Source organism: Podarcis pityusensis (assembly GCF_964106645.2).
Source record: "Podarcis pityusensis genome assembly, chromosome: 12".
Lineage (NCBI taxonomy): Eukaryota > Metazoa > Chordata > Lepidosauria > Squamata > Lacertidae > Podarcis > Podarcis pityusensis.
In genome coordinates, this window is record NC_138037.1 from 2518946 (window position 1) to 2531844 (window position 12899).

The 12899-nt window shown below is 45.7% G+C and overlaps 1 protein-coding gene across 1 annotated transcript; it reads right to left on the minus strand.

Annotated features, from left to right (window-relative positions):
* Nucleotides 1–5948: 5948 nt before the first annotated feature.
* On the minus strand, nucleotides 5949–9555 carry LOC308459125 (erythroblast NAD(P)(+)--arginine ADP-ribosyltransferase-like). Its single transcript, XM_080974265.1, has 3 exons — nucleotides 8829–9555; nucleotides 7785–8553; nucleotides 5949–7207 (listed from the first exon to the last, which is right to left on the minus strand). The coding sequence occupies exons 1-3, from the start codon at nucleotides 8892–8894 to the stop codon at nucleotides 7113–7115; spliced, it is 930 nt and encodes a 309-aa protein (XP_080830391.1). The 5' UTR covers nucleotides 8895–9555; the 3' UTR covers nucleotides 5949–7112.
* Nucleotides 9556–12899: the final 3344 nt, after the last annotated feature.

Below are 12899 nucleotides of genomic sequence, written 5' to 3' on the forward strand. Positions count from 1 at the left end.
CATGCTTCCCAGGCACGGAACAGACAGAAGTGTGAACGAGCCCTTTGTTGCTGCAGACAAAATGCTTCCCAGTCATAGTTCCTACCAGCTTATTGTCTAATTGGTGTTGGGTGAAATGCTGTTCTCGCCAGGGATTTGTATTACCTCCGATGACTGCCAATAATAATAATAGGGAAAGTGAATGGGGCCTGCTTCTAACCACCCCAGCATAAGAATGTGCCCATAAATCTGCCTGCCCTAGCAGTCTTTGGAACGTGATTGGAAACTTGGGGTGTTGCAGGAATGCTCTTGACAGGAGCTGCTTATGGCCCCTTTGTCCTAGCAAGCTTTTGACCTGCCTGATTGATCTCTCTCCCATTCTTCCTTATCCATAGAATCTTAGAATTGTAGAGTTGGAAGAGACCCTGAGGGTCATCTAGTCCAATGCCTGCAATGCAGGAACTCAACTAAAGCATCCATGACAGATGGCCACCCAACCTTTGCTTAAAAACCTTCAATAAAGGAGAGTCCACAACCTTCAGAGGCAGTCTCTTCCACAGTCAAACTACTCTTACCATTGGAAAGTTCTTCCTAATATTTAGTCAGAGCTCCTTTCTGGTAACTTCGAATCCATGGGTCTGGTTCCTACCCTCTGGAGCCCTTCAGATATGAAGATGTTTCTCCTGTCTCCTCTTAGTCTCCTCTTCTCCAGGCTAAACATACCCAGCTCCCTCAACCGTTCCTCATAAGGCTTGGTTTCCAGAGTATATTTTCAACTGGCGACTGACTGGAATCTCTGTGTGTGTGAAGAAAAATATTTTTTCTTTCATTTTCTTATTGCTAGCCATCTAGATGTCTTTTTGAAGATCCAGTAGGATATAATCTCTTTTTGAAAACACTTAACCCTGGATTTATCCACATTTTGGGGGAGAATATTCTATTGCTCTTTGTACCAGCAGTGCCAAAGAGGCTCCCTACCAAGGAATTCCTGGAGCTGAATCAGAAATCCAGTCTGAAGGATCCATGCCTAGAAGCCATATTCACCAGAACTAGGGCATGACTAGATCACCTCTGCTGGCTGACAACAAGGTCAGACCAGATCCTGCCTCCTTCCCTGCACTGGAAGACTGCTGAGAAACTTGACTGCCGGAGATGTCTTGTGCACTTTGCATTTTGAACCCTGCACGCTGTAACCACAACTGCCCATCGATTTCTCCCATGTTTGGGGAGTCATGTTTTACTGCTCCTTGCCTGCTTCCTGCAGCTGTGCCGTGAAACAGCCTCTAAATAAAAGCTACTCTGTTCTTTAAGAAGGGTCTCATCAGTGTCTCCTGAGCAGGGCCGGTGCAAGACATTTTGCTACCTGAGGCGAATTACAAGATGGCATCCGTTCCTCATACAGAGGTTGGACCAGCAGTTGGACATTAACCCAGCCTGACTGCTGAGAGAGTGTCTCCGCCACACCTGAGGCAGCACGAGATTTTAGTAGGGCCAGGAGGACATGCTGGGTAGCAGAGCTGGGCACCACATTCAGCTGAAGCCCAAATCCTTTCCCCAGTTTTTTATAATTAAGGTTTTATTCAGACTTTTCATATTACATTTCATTGAAAAGCAAACTGATCTAAAGAAGAAGAGTAGGAAAGGTGCAAAGTCCTCTCTGACAGGTGGATCTTAACTCTTATCTCACACAAGAGGGGGTGGAGCCTCCCAACTCTCACCTGGGAGCTTCTCTTTCTTCTCCCAGCTTCCCACCTTGGAAGATCCTTACTTCCCTGCCTCTCACACAGGGTCCTTCACCAGCCAGCCATCAGCCCAAATCCTGAGCCAGTTCAGAGGGATCTGGGCTGGGGTCAAATTGGGTCGAGACAGCCCCAGATCAGGTCGGGCCCCTCACTGCGATCCAGAACTGTCAGGTGGCCAAACTGATGGTAGCACCAGGCAAGCTTCTGTGGAAGAGTCTGCCTATGAACTTGCCTTACTCCAGAGAAGTCCTGGGGGTCATCTTTCCCAGGATTCTGACTGGCAACGGCTGCCTCAGGCAGAGCTCTCTCAAGTCCTAGTCCAACACTCTAACCACTGCACCACACTGACTAGGATGGTTGGGAAATGGCTCCACAGCCATGACTTAGCCAAATATCTCAGTTTCAACCATTTATTCAGATTATTCTAAATCCGATTGCAAATGTATTCTGGTTCATAAATGCAGACATTTTGGGGCTTTTAGGGAAGTTTTTAATGTTTAATAGATTATTGTATTTTAATATTCTGTTGGAAGCCGCCTAGAGTGGCTTTGGTAGAAATAATAAATTGTTGTTGTTGTTGTTTTCTGCTAAACTAGAATTGGTAATATGTGATATTTTCCCTGTCATGATCAAGTCTGTCTCCTGTGGGTGTACTCCAGATTCATCGACTAGATTTAGCTAACACCCCGGGATCTCTATTGACAATCATACCTGCAATAATGGAATCTCCCCATTGTCTATATGCATGCCCCGAAATGGAAGGGGAGGAATTTGCTGTGTGCCTGTTTCCCCACACACATTGCCTCTCTTCTGGTATTCCCCCTCATAAGGCAAGCATCACGCAGCAGGGGAGTGTGTGTGTGTGTGTGTGTGTGTGTGTGTGTGATCCTGACAGGACCCCAATGGCAATCTGGGAGAGTGGAAGGGGGACTTTTCAAATGAAAACCAGTTTGCAGAAGGTGACAGCTGATCCCCTCTAGGATTGGTGCTGCAATGACATCTGCAGTGGCGGGAGGAACTGCAGTTATTGAATCTGGATCCATGGCAAAGTTTGCAATAGTCTTCTAGTGAAATGGAAACAGAGACTGTGTTTTGCAGAAGCTTGGTCCATTTTGGGGGCAGAACAATCTCCAGTTGCAGAAGGGAATGGTTGGCAGGGCAAAAGAGATCAAGCTGCTCTCACTTTGAAAGTCAACAGGTAACAGGCACACGCCAAATGAGTGTCTCCTGACATTTCCCATAACCTCCAACATTTCTCCGATAAAAATAGGGACGTCCAAAGGAAAACTGAGACATTCTGGGATAAAATCAGAAACTGGAATGGCTTCTGTAAATCAGGGATGTCCCTGGAAAATAAGGACACTTGGAGGGTCTGATTTCCAAGCAAGCAAGTCATAAATTTCATAAATTGCACATCCTGTTCCCGTATCGGCCTGCAGTACAAGGAACACACCTATTATTTTAATGCATGTCAGTCACAGAAACAGCACATCATTTTACTTAACAATATCTATTTTAACAAAAGTGACTGCAGATTAGCAAAGCCAAAAAAGGAAGAAGCTGCTGTTAAGTTGTGGTTGAACATATCAGATGACACAGCGATTCTTCAAACAGTTCTTGTTTATTCACAGGCCAAAACAGAACTGAAGGGTTCAGCCAGCCTGCTTATATAGAGCTCCAGGACAACGCAACTGTAGCAACTTTCTGTAACTATCCAATCACTGAATGTCACTTTCAATCCCTTATTTGCATATGTGGACCTGAATGAAAACTATCTACAGTATCCCCCTGCTGGCCCAGGGTGAGAACTTCAGTACATAACACATTTGGTCTGACTTGCCTGCAGGAAAGTGCGAGTTGCGTGACAACAGGGCGTCAGAGACAAGCCCATACTCCACACCTCGCAGGGGCATTTCTCCTCCAGAAGTCGGATCTTTCAGGCTCACTTTGGGGGGGGGCTGGGGAAACGGCCCCTTTCCAGGCACGAGCTGCCCACCCACAATGCATTTTGCATGTGCCAGAACAGGGCTGGGTTTAGGTTTGATGAGGCCCTCAGCTACAGAAGGTAATGGGACCCTTTCTATGTCCAGCTGTCCTTTGTAAACAACAAATGGTCACTGTTTTTTGTGTTGAATATATGCTATATGGTCATTGATGGACCTCATAGGTATCTAAAGCCATTTGCACATAACAAAATACGTGGGGGTTTTTCAAACTAATTGTTGAACTGAAATACAATTAAGAAGTATATTTACAGTGAAGTATCAAGAAGGCTGATTGCCGAAGAATTGACGCTTTTGAATTCTGGTGCTGGAGGAGACTCTTGAGAGTCCCATGGACTGCAAGAAGATCAAACGTATCCATCCTTAAGAAAATCAGCCCTGAGTGCTCACTGGAAGGACAGATCGTGAAGCTGAGGCTCCAAGACTTTGGCCACCTCAAGAGAAGAGAAGACTCCCTGGAAAAGACCTTGATGTTGGGAAAGATGGAGGGAACAAGGAGAAGGGGACGACAGAGGACGAGATGGTTGGACAGTGTTCTCGAAGCTACAAACATGAGTCTGACCAAACTGCGGGAGGCAGTGGATGACAGGAGGGCCTGGCGTGCTCTGGTCCAGGGGGTCACGAAGAGTCGGACACAACTAAAGGACTAAACAACACAATTAAGAAATATATTAATAGTGAAATACAATTAAGAAGTATATTAATAGATAACGTTTGTAGGATTTAAGGAAGTTTTGTGATAATATTAATTAGAACTATTGTTTAAAAAGAAGGTAAAAGCAAAATAATATTGTTGTGCATTATTAATGGAAGAAATGTGAAAGAAGTGAGTAAAATGGGGGACTATCAGAAAAGCTGAAGGAAGTCAAAAAGGAGAAACTGGTGATAAAAAGAAAATATGTTTTGATTGTATAATTTTGTATTGGAAAATGAATAAAAAATATTTTTTAAAAAAGAAGTAGTATATTAATAGTGAAATAATTATTAAGCTCTAACTTAAAATGATTTTTTATTCATAACAAAATAATGCAAACACATTGGCATTTGGCAATAACAAAAGTTCCTTTAGAAACACAATTTACAGAGACTCATCATCTAGTCTCTAGAAACTTGCTAAAACATGAAATAATAGGTGTAAATATATGATCCAAACTACTAATAATTATAAATAGCAGGATGTAGGCACCCTACATATAGAAAGGAGCAAACCAGGGATATTTGAGGGAGCAGGCGAGGCCCAAGACTTACATCATAGGAGCCTGCACAACACAAAATGATGTTGCTGGATGTAGGTTTTATTTGATTTGTTTTTTATCTTATATTTCGGAAATGTGCATCCAGGGTTTTTTTTCCCTTTAATTTTTTGGGCTCTGGCTTGTTGAGCTTATACCTCGATCCGGCACTGTGCCAGAATCTCTCAGCCTTGAAGGTGGATGGACGCGGAGCTCAGCATCCCACGATCGCGCCTCCTTTTGTTCCCAGACGCCCTTCAGGAGGGCGGGGAGAGCGGCGGGTTCCTGGAAGCTCAGCTGAGCGCGCTGCCGTGGCGCGCATCTCCCTCCTGATTCCTTGGCCGGAGGTGAGACCCGGGGAGACCGGGCGTGGGGAGCGCCTTGCGCTGTCCCCGTTCAGCTTGCAAGAGGGAAGGGGATCAGGGCCCATGGGCGATGCCAAGTCCATCCGTCCGAGGTCCCTCCTCCTAGCACGAAGCCTGCCCAGGGCAGCAGGACTCCTCACGCCCAGCCCGCGCTGTCCTCTTGCGCGAGTCTCCCCGCGTGATGCGCGAGGACCGGGAGACAAAGCGGGGATGGTGGGGCCTGGAGAGCCGCTGCCGAGCCCCCCTCCGCCCCTCCCCGCCCGCCCAGCTGGTGCGCAAAAGCTCCGTCCGGGTGGATGGAAACGAAACCAAAGTGCCCTCGCTGTTGCGCCGCGCGTTTGCGTCTGCCTCCCGCGGCCCCGAAAAGACCTGTGTGTCGCTCACTTTCTCCTTCGTTTCTTTTTTGGGCTCCAAAACTTCGGGGGTAAGATTCCGGGGACGCTGCTCCCGAGGAAGCCCATAGAGGTTGCTCCGCTCCCATATTTGGGGTCCAGAGTGCAGCGCGACTCTCACGTGAATAAATCGGAGTGAGGGGAGGTTGTGGGGAGGGCGATTTTGGCGTGTTAGCTAGGCAGCTGATCGCCGGAATGGCGCTCTGTGCCTTAATCCAATCTATCCTGATGGACGTCTTCTTTTTTCATGCATTTCTTATTTATTGATTGACTAGTTTTATATATATAAATAAAATAAATCACTTGAATAACATGCAAGAACCTAGGAGCCAAGTCCTAGGGGCTGAGGTCTCTTCGCCCCCCCCCCAATAAAATATTTTAGGGGGGGCAAGTTTATGGGCACTGCCATTCAAATGTCGTGTGGTCAATTAGGTGGGGCGGGGGTTACCTGGATGCCCAAATATGTTATTCAAGTTAGCACCATTGTAGAAGAAGAAAGATAGCACAACTGAATTAAAATATAAATTAAAGCATTTTCATAAAAGAAAAGTGGTGGCAGTAATGGCAGTGGCCTGCTGTACTTTGGATTGTTCTGATTACCGCCAAACCCCAAACCCAAAGTCTCATTTGGGTGCATTTTGGCTCGCCTGCTGCAGAAAGTGACCATGAGACAACTGATAATATCATCATTTGTCAGTTTTAGACTCTTAAATAGTAGGAGTTGCCAGGAAATTGTCCTGTTCACCTCTGCGTAGTTCCATCTTTCAGATATCACGATATATTAATATATTGCGATGTTCATATCACAATATTGAAAACTAGTTATCGCCCAGCCCTACCTGTCGCCTTTGCGCTGGAGAAGTGGTGCCAATAGAGGGGCAGCGCCATCTCAGACAACATTCTGCCCTTTGGCAAAGAGATCTCGCCCAAAATTGTGTGAGATCTCGCAGAGCATGCCAAAGCTCATGCAGTGCTAACAATACCTTATATGGAAATGTTTGCAATACAACTACTAGAAGCATTGTATGGAAGCAATAGGAAACTGTTTGCATTAGCAAAGCAAAGCAAAGGTAAAGAGGTATGTCTTCAGGATTAGGCAGGAATCATTCAACGCAGCTGATTTGCAGAGGTCATTGCCTCTCAATCCTAGAGCGCAATGTTGCTTTGCTGATCAAAATGAGAAAAACCTTGTGTGCCACCTCTGTCTGCTTGAGGGAAAGGCAGTAACAAGGGTAAACTTTTTTTAAAAAATGAACTACCGGTACATTTTTTTTTTGCCTATTCTACCTATTGACAAATTCTTATTCCCTCCCCCCACAGCAGCATATATTCTCATAAAGTAATCAAGCTCAGGTGGTTCTGGATGTAAGGGATGCTGAAGCCACTCTTTTCCTCTTCCTCAGATGCAGAATGTTGCAGAAAATGCCCAGGAGATCAGCATCCAAACAAGGACAGAAAAGTTTGGTGACACAGCATTGTTCTCATAGCTCCCACCTGAAACAAGAACCACAACATTAGTCGTTCATGTATTATTATCCTTCATTCTCCAAAAGGGGTCATCCACCCCCCACCCCCGTCTCTCTCTCGGCATTATTGCACCCCATGAGCACATTCCACACCGCGAAAAGTGTGTGAGGAGGCTGCAGAGCTGAGCCAGTGAGGAGTGGAGCCCAGGAGGCAAAGGGCTGTGGCCAAGGGAGAGTCCTGAGGCATCTTCCTTCAGCTCCTGGGCCTGAGGGTCCCCATCCCAGATATAGGGTACCATTAGCTTTCTTTTGCTTTCTTTGCCTCTGCTTTGTAACTATAATTTTAACTCTGCTATTTGATGCTGCTTTTACTTCATTATATTAGGGGTTGACATCCAACATTAGACATATCCAGAGTGGGAGCAATGAAATAAATTGACTTAAATCTACTGATATCAATAGGTCTACTCTATGACTAATGACAGTTATCCCTCTTCCATTCTTGGAAGGAAGGAAGGAAGGAAGGAAGGAAGGAAGGAAGGAAGGAAAGAAAGAAAGAAACTTGGCTATTCTCTGATCCCAGGAGTAATTCCTTGGGTTCTTACCACTTGCATAAGCACAGTTGTATTTGCTGAATTTCCCAGCAGAGTGGAGCTGTATGCGGGTTGTACCATCCACATCCTTTCTGGAACTTACAACCCTGAACTGCTCATAAGGTGGGATCAGAACCTCGTCCTCGTTGGGGAAGGGAGAAAATTCTCTGATGAGAACCCCATGACAAGTGTTAATCTCAAAGATGGTTTTGGCCACAGGCTGTCCAACTCTCGATTCAGGATCTGCAGCGAAACCATGGGCAATCCCCTCTTGCCGTGATGAGGACGTGAATTGCCCGAAACGGATCGTATCCTTAACAGTAGCGCTGAAGTGGATATTTCTGACCCCTCGAAACACCTCGTAGCAGGGGGGGCTGGGGGTGTTGGAGGTCCTCAGGTCCTGAAGGGCTCTGGTCAGGAGAAAGTGGAAGGCCTTGAAGTTGAAATTATTCAGGTAATATTCCTTGGATTTCCCAGCTTTTCTTACAGCTGCGTTGAAATCAGGATACAACTTGGGTTCTTCAAGGGTATAAGCCATGATTGCTGCAGCGTACTCTGGCTTGAGGTTTCTGGACCAGTTACTATAATACATCAAGCGGACTGCTTCTCCCCAGGCTTTGGCATAAATTTTATTTTTGAGGAACTCGGTTTGGTTTAGCCGTGCAATCTCCTTCTCCATCTCACAGCGCACGTATTGGTCATCGAAGGAATCCAGGGCCATGTCAAGTCTTAGCTCGTTGCCTAAAAAACGGTCTTGTCTTGGGCTGCAGTTAGGGGAGACCTCAAGCAGAAAAGAACAAGATGGGTAAGCAGCTTAGCATGCGAAGAGGCTGGGAAGGTGAGACTTTGCGATGGAGGCTCCTATCACAGGTCAAGTTACGCAGCATGCCTGACAGATGGCCATCCACCCTCTGCTATAAAACCTCCAAAAAAGGAGTGTCCTTTAATCTGTTTCTACTCTATTTTTGAAAGTTTTAAACTCCAGATTTAAGATTGAATTCTGGACTGAAGCCCACCTTTGCCCCCTCCTCCACCCTCCAAGGTGCCTTTTCATACCTGATTGTCTCCTGTGAAGATTCCCATCAGATGCAACACCAGGACTCTGTGGAGAGGGGACTTCATTGTCCACGCCTAGAGAACGAGAGGACCGTTCGTTTTTGCGGTGAAGCAAGTTAGGTGCAGGCAGAGCGGATGTCTCTATCTGCACGCTCGCTTCCATTTGAAACTTACTTGCAGCTTTATGTGTTTTTTCTCACAGAAACAGGAAACAGGCGGATTTGAGGTTTCATGGGCGGAGAGGAGGCGGGGGAAGCTCCTTTCCTCAATGTTCAACTAAGTTCATTCTAGCAAAAACATACCCAATGATAGGTCTTGTTTTTCACAGAGATTCCTCCAGTAACAGGAAGAGGGAGAGGCTTGCTTCTCTACATCCTTCCCCTCAACACCATCAAAGAGCATTTCAGTCTACACTTCTGGTTTGTTACTCAGCCACATTAGAGGGGCGACTATTAGTATACAAAGCCCTCAATAGCTTGGGATCAGTTTGCTTGATGGATTGGCCTGCCTGACTCCCATCTCCGGAACTGGGACTTTTCACAAGTACAGAGCTGTCTTTCCCATTGGGCTTAGTGGCTCATTGCGCCAGGGCACCGGCCTCTCAGGGGCGCCCCAGCAAGTGGGGGAGCTGCATGGCTTTGCCTCCCCTTTCCCTGCACGCACGCCAGCTGTGCCCCCTCAACCATAGGGCTGGTGGGCGTGCAGCTTCCTTCCCAAGCCTCCTCGGGAGGAGAGCGATCCCTGCAGAGGCTTGGGAAGGGGTGTCAGCTCTGGGGAAGGGGCGGGATCTTTGCACCACGGCGCCGGATATGCTTAAAACGGCCCTGCGCAAGGGCCACATGATCTCCCTCCTTCATTGGGCAGGCTTCTTTTAAACGTTGCTTAAACTTCCTTCCCACAGGCAAGCCTACAGAGACATGGAATTTCATTGGGTACATTGCTTTTAAAAAGCTATTGGTTTGTAGATATATCTTGATAATTCAGATATGTTTAATGTTTTTAAAGTCTGTTTTCATCAGTATTATAAATTATATATGTGTGTGTGCGTATCTTGCTAAATAAGAATAAATAAATACATGACACCCCACTAGGGATGTACCGTATTCCATAGCTTAGGTTGGGGTTAGGGGTGGGCAAATTTTATCTTCATTTCTCATTTTTCGATTCTTAAGTCCAGTCCTCCACATTTCCACATCAATTTGTGAGTATATATTTGTTTCATGTCCTGCTGAAAATTCACCCCATCTTAGTTCAATTTACTCCTAACATACATAGATTTATATGAAAGTTTGTCTAACACGCACAAGCTTGCAAAGCAATTTCTCCTAAAATAATGCATTTCTCTATTCCATTTTTGACAATACAGTGGTACCTTGGTTCTCAAACTTAATCCGTTCCGGAAATCCGTTCCAAAACCAAAGCGTTCCAAAATCAAGATGTGCTTTCCCATAGAAAGTAATGCAAAAAGATTAATCCATTCCAGACTTTTAAAAACAACCCCCAAAACAGCAATTTAACATGAATTTTACTATCTAATGAGATCATTGATCCATAAAATGAAATCAATAATCAATGCATTGTACTATTAAAATGAATAAGACAGTATTGTAGATAATAAAGAAAATTTTAAAAATTCTTACCTGCACTGATGATAGTCATTGGATGGGGGGGACTTTTATCCATTTCCGCAGTCACACAATGAATCAATCAATCAATCAGTAGTTGAACTGGGTTCCACACAGTCACAAAAACTAACTGAAAAAGCCTCAAAAACAAAAACGCAAAATAAATAGCAAAAAGTGCCAAATACAGTGGTACCTTGGTTCTCGAACTTTATCTGTTCTGGAAGTCCATTTGACTTCTGAAATGTTCAAAAACCAAGACATGGCTTCTGGTTAGTGCAGGTGCCCCAGAAACAAAGCCAACAGCTGCGTCGGACGTTCGGCTTCCAAAAAACGTTCAAAAACCGGAACACTTCCGGGGTTTTGGTGTTTGGGAACCAAGGCATTTGGGAACCAAATTATCACTGTATAAACTTTTATATGCACTATTTGCCCTCTCGTGCATTTTTACACACATTATTTGGCTAGAGGACTGGCTTACAAAACCCAAAGAAGTGAGAATTCCAAAGATGGCTGTCTTTTGTTTTTCGCGCTCTTCAAGACAGTGTGAATTAGGTTGGTTCACCTTTAAATATGAACTGGAGCACATTTCCATGCCCCCCCACACACACATTGCCTCTCTTCTGGTATTCCCCCTCACAAGGCAAGCATCACGCAGCAGGGGAGAGTGTGTGTTTGTGTGTGTGTGTGTGTGTGTGTGTGTGTGTGTGTGTGATCCTGACAGGACCCCAATGGCAATCTGGGAGACTGGAAGGGGAACTTTTCAAATGAAAACCAGTTTGCAGAAGGTGACAGCTGATCCCCTCTAGGATCGGTGCTGCAATGACATCTGGCAGTGGTGGGAGGAACTGCAGTTACTGAATCATGGCAAAGTTTGCAATAGTCTTCTAGTGAAATGGGAACAGAGACTGCGTTTTGCAGAAGATTGGTCCATTTTGGGGGCAGCACAGTTTCCGGCTGCAGAAGGGAATGGTTGGCAGGGCAAAAGAGATCAAGCTGCTCTCCCTTTGAAAGTCAGCAGGTAACAGGCACACGCCAAATGAGTTTCTCCTGACATTTCCCATAACCTCCAACATTTCTCCGATAAAAATAGGGACATCCCATTCCATAATGATAATTTTACTGTTTATACCCCACATCTTACTGGGTTGCCCCAGCCACTCTGGGCAGCTTCCGTCAAATATAAAAACATAATAAAACATTAAACATTAAAAAACACCCTTCCCTATACAGGATTGCCCTCAGACGACTCGGGGGTCGGATAACTCCCTACCCGCCAACATTTCTCCAGTGAAAATGGGGACATCCTATGGAAAAGCGGAACATTCTGGGATCAAATCAGAAACTGGGATGGCTTCTCTAAACCAGGAATGTCTCTGGAAAATAAGGACACTTGGAGGGTCTCATTTCCAAGCAAGCAAGTAGTCATAAATTTCATAAATTGCACATCCTGTTCCCATATCGGCCTGCAGTACAAGAAAGGAACGCGCCCATTCTTTTAATGGGCCAGTCACAGAATGGGTCAGTCACAGAAACAGCATATCATTTTACTTAACAATATCTATTTTAACAAAAGTGGCTGCAGATTAGCAAAGCCAAAAAGGAGGAAGCTGTGGTCTATTTGAGCAATCTGTGGTATGTTTTGAAATTACAGTATATTATTGAATAAGACAGAAAGCAGAAGGGATTGTACACAGAGAGAGAGAGCAAGCTTGTTCTCTGAATGCCGATCCTTATCTAGCTAACAGCAGAAATATTAGCAGATTTGGGTGGGTAGCAGGAACCCCCAGGTTTGAAGAAGCACAACATGTATACATCCCACCTCCTTTCAGGGAAAAATATTTCCCCTGGGGAGACTATAACCAGCCCAAAGCCCAGCGGCCCAGGAAGGCTGAGTCGCTGCTGGGGAAGAAATGGAAAAGTGGGTGGGAAGAGGAATGGAATGGAGTGTCCTGGGAAAGGATGCCGAGTGGGGAGATCCCAGGTGGGCGTCTGAGAGAGTTCAGCTGAACGGGGACACATGGGGTCTGCAACTCATCTCCTCTACCGAATCTTAAACCTTTTGCGTTCAGGTGTCCTTTGACCAGCCACGATTGGCCCAACAGCCATTCCTGGACCAGGGAAGCCTTGCCACGGTGGTTCATGCACTGAGTACTTCAGGACTGAGTTACTGCCATGCGCTCTATGTGGAGCTTCCCCCGTGTCTGATCCAGAAGCTGTAGTGAGTGCGGGATGCTGCAACACAATTGCTGGCCACAGTGAGACCTTGTCTGCATAGGAAGTCTGGGCTCAGAGGTCTGGTTACCCATTTGAGTTCAAGCCATTAATCTGAGCCCGTGGGGAGGGGTCTCTTTCTGCTCCTCTGGGCAGCCTGTCCATCTTTGAGAGTTAATATAGGATGGATATGATAGGAAGTGATGTTTCCACCATAAGCGGAAGAAAGAGAGCT